Source organism: Scleropages formosus, chromosome 4 (assembly GCF_900964775.1).
Source record: "Scleropages formosus chromosome 4, fSclFor1.1, whole genome shotgun sequence".
Classification (NCBI taxonomy): domain Eukaryota; kingdom Metazoa; phylum Chordata; class Actinopteri; order Osteoglossiformes; family Osteoglossidae; genus Scleropages; species Scleropages formosus.
The window spans coordinates 18,120,528-18,127,537 of record NC_041809.1 but is presented as its reverse complement, the minus strand read 5'-3'; the positions used below and the strand labels follow the sequence as shown (position 1 = coordinate 18,127,537).

At 37.7% G+C, this 7,010-nt stretch overlaps 1 protein-coding gene across 1 annotated transcript; it reads left to right on the top strand.

Annotated features, from left to right (window-relative positions):
• bsx (brain-specific homeobox) lies at positions 1-1,557 on the top strand. Its single transcript, XM_018755233.1, has 3 exons — positions 1-353; positions 1,040-1,230; positions 1,318-1,557. Exons 1-3 carry the CDS (start codon positions 101-103, stop codon positions 1,555-1,557), a joined length of 684 nt encoding a protein of 227 aa, XP_018610749.1. The 5' UTR covers positions 1-100.
• The last annotated feature ends 5,453 nt before the right edge of the window (positions 1,558-7,010 follow it).

Genomic DNA, 7,010 nt, shown 5'->3' with positions numbered 1-7,010 from the left:
TTTCTGGAGACGGAGCTTCTGCTGGAGACAAGCCCTTTTTTACTAAGGTGAAAACATAACATTAACGCCACAGTTTTGGGAGCCAAGCTCGAGACTGGAAATGAATCTGAACTACACATCTCCAGTGCCGCAGATTCCTGCCCAGAGGTCAACGTCCTTCTTCATTGAAGACATCTTGCTGCACAAGCCCAAGCCTCTGAGAGAGGTGTTCCACGCGCCCTTCTCCAGCACCCTGACGTCCAGGATGCCCATTTTAGAGTACGGATACCCGCTGATGCCAACCCCGATCCTGGCGCCTCATCCGCACCATCCTCTTCACAAACCCGAGCATCATCCTTATTTTTTCACTTCGGGTAAGTCATCGCATCACTTCTGTACTGTGTGTAACGGCGATGGCGGAATTAGTAACTTACAGCAACAGTATTGATAGCATTGTAACAACTGAGCTAGGTCGTGCGAACTGTGACAAAATGAAACTGAAATTTGTGAAGGTGCTCACTATAAGCAGAGTTTCCTGAAATAAAAAAATTATAAAATGTTATCTCAGATTCGTATTTTAGCAAAAAAAAAAATGTTGTAGAAAAAAAAACGAATACAACTGCACATGGTTGTGCAACAAGTTGACTCGGAAAAGCTGACGATTTGCTTCGACATAGAAAGAACTGGAAGTCCTTCAGTTTTACAGAAAACCGTTTAATGAAACATTTTTAAATGTTTTATGGAAATTATCTTCCTTTTCTTTCGAAGCCAAAAATTAAATGTATTAATAGACTGGGTTAAATTGTGGTAAATGCGGCATCAAATTAATTAACTCTTTATCGCAGTATGTAGTCTGCACTAACTTGTTGGAAGAGGAGTGGTATTTTGTCCTTAAAATGCCAGAACAATTAGAATGTACGACGTGTTAATGCAATTAAAGCTGTTTAAATTTTTTCTAAGATGAGTGAAGGCGTCCGAAAAATTGCGTTAGTCGGCTGGTTGTCTTTTAATGGAAAGTGGACCATTTTTAATGCACGAACTCCTCTGTGTACTTCCATAGGCATGCAAGTTCCAGCCCTGTTCCAGCATCACCCGGAGCTGCCAGGCAAACACTGCCGACGCAGAAAAGCCAGGACTGTCTTCTCGGACTCTCAGCTGTCAGGGCTAGAGAAGAGGTTCGAAATCCAGAGATACCTTTCTACACCAGAAAGAGTGGAGCTGGCCACCGCTTTGAGTCTCTCAGAAACCCAGGTAAGCAAGACGTGTCCCTGTCACAAAAAAAAATCACTCCTAAGGGTACGGACTCAGTTTGTATAATATTCATACTCTGTTGTACAGGTTAAAACCTGGTTTCAAAATAGAAGGATGAAGCATAAAAAGCAACTAAGGAAAACACAGGACGACCAGAAAAATCCAACTGATTTGCATCGGTCCCTGGAAATTGAAAACGAGAGCAGTGACAAAAATTCGGAAGAGGTTAAAAGCGGATCGAACCAGGACTCCTACATGTTGGAGGAACATGAAGACGATGTCGATATTGAAGACGATGATATTTGCTCTCCGGAACATCTATTATAATGAAAGACGTGCTATTTTTTTTCCTTTTTTAATGTCCACCATAAAAATTCATATAACGTACCTGGTATCTTTCAGGAAAAATAACATAAGAAATGTAGCCTTTTTAAAATGACATAATGTACTATTAATAATACTTTTAAATTACATTTATTGACGCGCTTGTGGGACATTTTATTAACAGATTTTCTGTTTTGCCTATAGCACAAATCATACTTCATTATGTAAAATGTACAGAAAAATCGCAGTCCCATTTTTTATCTGAAATCATTTTTTAGAAGATGACAATGCTTAAGAAACATGGATAATAATACTACTAATAATAATTCTTAGTGTTTATTATTATTATTTTTGCTATAGGTATTAATATCGTCCTATTATCCATGAAAACTGGCAATTACGTTTATTTTTATATTGTGCTTTTTCGTTAATGTTTTGTTTCGAAACTCGAGGAAGTCCTGAACCTTGTAAAGACAATCTGTAAGTAATGACGTCCTTATGTGTGTCTATACACAGTACTGTGAGAGAAGTGTTTGCGAGCCAGTGGTCGGCCGCTCTCCAGCCCTCTGTGTCCACTTGATGCCGTCCGCACTTCCCATTTTCATTGCCCGCATGTCCACTTTGTGTATTCCTTCCACAGTGTTATCTCTTTTCATTAAAATGTACATTAAACATGTTTTGAATATTGTATTTATCTATTTTTTACTATTTTCATTTTCATTATATATATATTTTTTTCATTATAGGCTGCTTCTTTCCGTACAGACAAGAGTACTCGTCCTTTCGGAAGAACAGGGATTTCTTAGGGTTTCGATAACATTAAAACAAACAAATACAGCGTTATTTGTAACTAATATATTAAACGTTTGTCGTACGCTTATTGTATGGCGACTTTCTTTTTTAATAATTTCATAGATTTAATTTAATTCGGAAATAATATTATTTGTGCATGATTTGTTGGCGATTTTGAAATAATGCTTCCAAAAGCCAAATTATTTTCCCGAGAATACTATTGTTACCCCCGTACTGTATATTACTCGATTAAAAAAAAATCTTTTTTAATATAATGAAAACACAAGTTGAAAAGTGGAAGTCTTATTCATTCCGACAATTCGGGTTAAACACTGGGCATGAAATTCAGAGGCGCTTCAGAATGAAATAACTGCTTCAGTCTTTGGAAAGAGAAGAATTTGTTCTAAAACTGCAAACTGTAGCGCCACTTAACTCTCAGATAAAAATGTTACTGCACCGTAATTCAGTACCTGACTTGTCCTGACAATTGTTACAACAGAAATAACAACGACAATAATAATAATAATAATAATAATAATAATAATAATAATAATAGGTGAAATAGAGAAAATTGTTGTTTCGAATCAATAAGCCTTATTATAAGGAATCCAAAGAAGAAAGTGGTATCTCCACATCCGGTTTCACAACGTATCACAATATGACACATAATGACGTCTCGCTGTTCATTCCGTTACTTTTTCTGTAGGCTGCTTCTGTTCTTGAACCGCCCTGAACGGTCAGTGTGTCGTGTGAATGTAACATGTACCTGTTACAGGTCTCCTCACTGGCACTCCGCAGAGACACGGCACCTGTCGGCCCCGGGATGGACAGGGCAGCTGAGCTGGGCAAAGAAAAAACACAAATCAGGGACACAACTCACTATCACTACCATACTTGTTAAAACGGAAAAGTAATGAACTTAAAGAAATACACTAATGTAAACAGAGCACGTGGTCCTTGCTCGTTCCCCCTCCACATGTAGTGGAGTTTGAATTCAGGACATACTGGAAAAACACAAAATGAACATAAAATATGTAGGTTTGTTTCATCATTATATATTCTGCAGTATTTTACAGAATTCCACATAAAAAGTGTTTCTAATGTCCGCCCTGGAAGAAGGTTTCTAATAACGAATCCTACTGTAATAGATTGGAGCACTTCATCTAACTTTGTTTGATATACAACTTTTGTCTCAGAAAGTATTAAAAATCTAAATTAAATGTGGACATTTTGTGCATCTTGATGTATTGTTAAACAAATTTTCCCGTTATAACTGAAGCAGTACATCCACGAGCTACTTTAAACTCCAGAGAAAGTGGGGGAATAAAATACATTCGCTTATTACAGTGTTTCTCTTCAAATTTACCTGATTTGAACGAATTTAATAAATTTTTCGTTTTTTAATTATTATTATTCATGCTCAGATTTTGGTGGTAAACATATCGTATAAATAAACAATGAAAATTCTAACAGAGAAATTAAATTGTTAGCGTCTTCGCAGAACCTCAAAACGTCTAAAAATAAAAACAACGCTGAGAACAGGCTAAGTGGGCGCTACATTTGTAACATCATTAGTTAGAAAACTTTTTAAATGCGATTTCAAACGTCCGAGATAGAAGATTTTCTGGCGTTTTGAGGGCGAACATTTACCTCAGACGTTGAAATGTGGACAACCTTCGTTAATCTACATAATTTACGGTTTTATAACAACTAGTGTTAAACCGAGAACTGTAACAAGGTAAACACTCTAGAGAAACAGCACTGGTGAAAAGTTTGAGTACACTTTCTGGAAACTACTTTTTGTTTACGGGGCATCCGGTTAACTACTTTTGACTTGAGCGGGAAATCAGCCGCCATGTCTTTCCAGCTCGTCAGCAGGACTGTGTAGTTCCCCGAGACGAAGGGCGCTCTTCTGTCCCGAGTATTACCCTGGTTCCCCAAGTGCACTCATATTTTTGACGGACACTATATTTATCCATCAAATGTCTTTTAATGTCTTTTACCACCAAGTTAGCCATTAAGCGTTCCTTTTCATTTAAGCGCTTCAGATGCTAATGTTGTAAATGCTAAAATTAAGGCACCTCATAAGTATTCTACAACTAAAGATTAATTAAAATATTTACCAAAGTATTATATAGAAATTACTTCCGGGTTTAAAAACTCACAGCTGAGTTGTCCACAAATGTTTATGTGTACATAAACTAAGCTATGTTGTTGGAAATGGTTTTGGTGGGCCTTCAGTTATCACCAGAATATAGTATTTATGGAAATGCTACTGTCTTGTAAAGCAGTTTGACAAATAAGACCTGCATGAAATAAACCAGGAAATCATTAATTATAATAATTGTATTGTAGTATAATGTTACAGGCTACCTTTAACATGCCCCATTACTTAATGTATTTTATTTTATATGAGTTCCTTTGTTTTAATAACCTTGAAAATATACAAGACTTGACACAGGCTACATTTCATACGTATATGAGGCATAAGACATGCAAACAGAAACAGACAGAATTTTAATATGAAAAGAATTTTAATAGCTTTAGTGAATTTATTACAATTCATTCACCAGTATCAGATCGCTTTCTGATTATGGGGCACAAAATCTCAAAGCAGGAGCTTTCCAGTGGTACTATTGTGAAGGAAGTGTATTTCTGGTCACAAAGTTATGAGCTCAAATGATGGGAGATGCAGCTGTTAAGTAATATGTATCTCCTCTGCTTCTGTGATGAATACCATCCTTTCCAAAAGTAGCCAAGAAATTTTGAAGCCATCTCAGAAAATGGTTAGGGCATCAAAATGCCCCCTTCCCCCCCCACCCCCATCAAAAAAGTGGTTCAGGGTAGCTGCTTGAGTGCATGCATCTTTTTCTGTAGATGCTGAAGATGCACAGAAGAAAGGATGTTTATGCAGTTTTCAGAAACTTAATGTTAAGTTTACCCTTCCCTTGTGTGTTTATTTAGTCCTAACATTTGTTTGTTACAGCTAACAAAAGGAAGGAAATCACTTCCTTCGTTTTTGTAACTGAACAGCAGCTACTCCAGCTACTTCCAGACAAAAGGAAACAATTTGCATCATTATTTAGCAGTAACATCAAAAGGTGATCCTTGGCGTTAGGTGTATACATAGCCCATGTCTTTTGAAAATTTCCTGCAAACACAAATGCAGGCTCCACACACCATGATTATAACTAGCAGTCATTACAGGACTTATATAGTCATTTAAATGTGTACCAGAAGGTAGTTTAAATTAATTTGGGAGGTTTGCATTAATAAGGCAGATTTTTTTTCTTTCAGGAGGGACATTCAGTACTTTCGCCCCTTTGAAAAGCAATTCACCTAATTTCGAAATGTGATTCTGATTTACCGACAAAATAAAAAGCATGAAGAGAATAGGTAGTGTGGAAGGTGATCAATTAAAAGATTAAGCATTTTGCAACACATGGACGCATCTGCATTTTCAACTAATAGCCAGACCATCAGCTCATTTTCAGGGAGCTGCTGCCTACTTCAGTTTCGTCCTCAGATCAAAGCCATCACGTCTGCCTGGGCTTTCCAATCCGTAAAAAGGGATGCTAATTTACCCTCCTTCATGTGTGGTGGTGATAGACTCCTTCAATTAACTGAATTCTATAGTAGGGGAAAAAATAAAGAGATGTAAAGAGAATTGGCCTGGAAAGGCAGCATTTCTCATTAATTCAAAAGGTCCGGAATTTATTACCCCCTTGCATCTGAGGCTTAACACTAAAAACATACAGCATCAAAGACCTCATGATGGGTTAAATAGAGACTATAATCTAATTAAAATATTACATATGAGTAAATAGCTCTTTGATAATCATCTGAAGGTTCCATTAAAGAAATAGGTGCTTGAGATTGTTTTGTAGGGGAAAATTATCACTTTAAAATACAGAAAACAAGTTTGCAGGCTCTAATCAGAATGCATTCAAAGTGTCATCATTGTTTGACCTATGTTTATTTCAATATGTGAGAAGGGTCATGAAAAGGAATATTGAGGGGTAAAACAGAAACATAGGATAGAGCTGCCCAGAAATGGCAGATTATTCTAGATTAACAGTGAAACCAGGTGTGCACTGGGAGAAAGAAGACAACAGGAGTAGAGCAATAGGACAGAACAGATGCCTCTTCGTCTAGAAGTGCTATGGTCTTTTATCCCAAACGTTAGTATGACAAAATGATGCCGGGAATCAATGTCTTGTGTGTTTTTGATTAAAACCTACTAAGGCAGTTTGATCTAGCAGGAGTGTTAGCACTAAATGTGTCTCAGACATCTCCTTCCAATTGTTTTTGGTATTATTAGGGGCAAAAACTTTAAGAACCATAATTGCATAGTCTTCTTCTTATTACAGTCATATTATTACTATTAGTATCATTAGTAATGGGGGGCGCGGTGGCGCAGTGGGTTGGACCGGGTCCTGCTCTCCGGTGGGTCTGGGGTTTGAGTCCTGCTTGGGGTGCCTTGCGACGGACTGGCGTCCCGTCCTGGGTGTGTCCCCTCCCCTTCTGGCCGTACGCCCTGTGTTACCGGGTAGGCTCCGGTTCCCCGCGACCCCGTATGGGACAAGCGGTTCCGAAAATGTGTGTGTGTGTGTGTGTATCATTAGTATTGTTGTTGCTGCTGTTGCTGTTAAGCAGTTAATGAT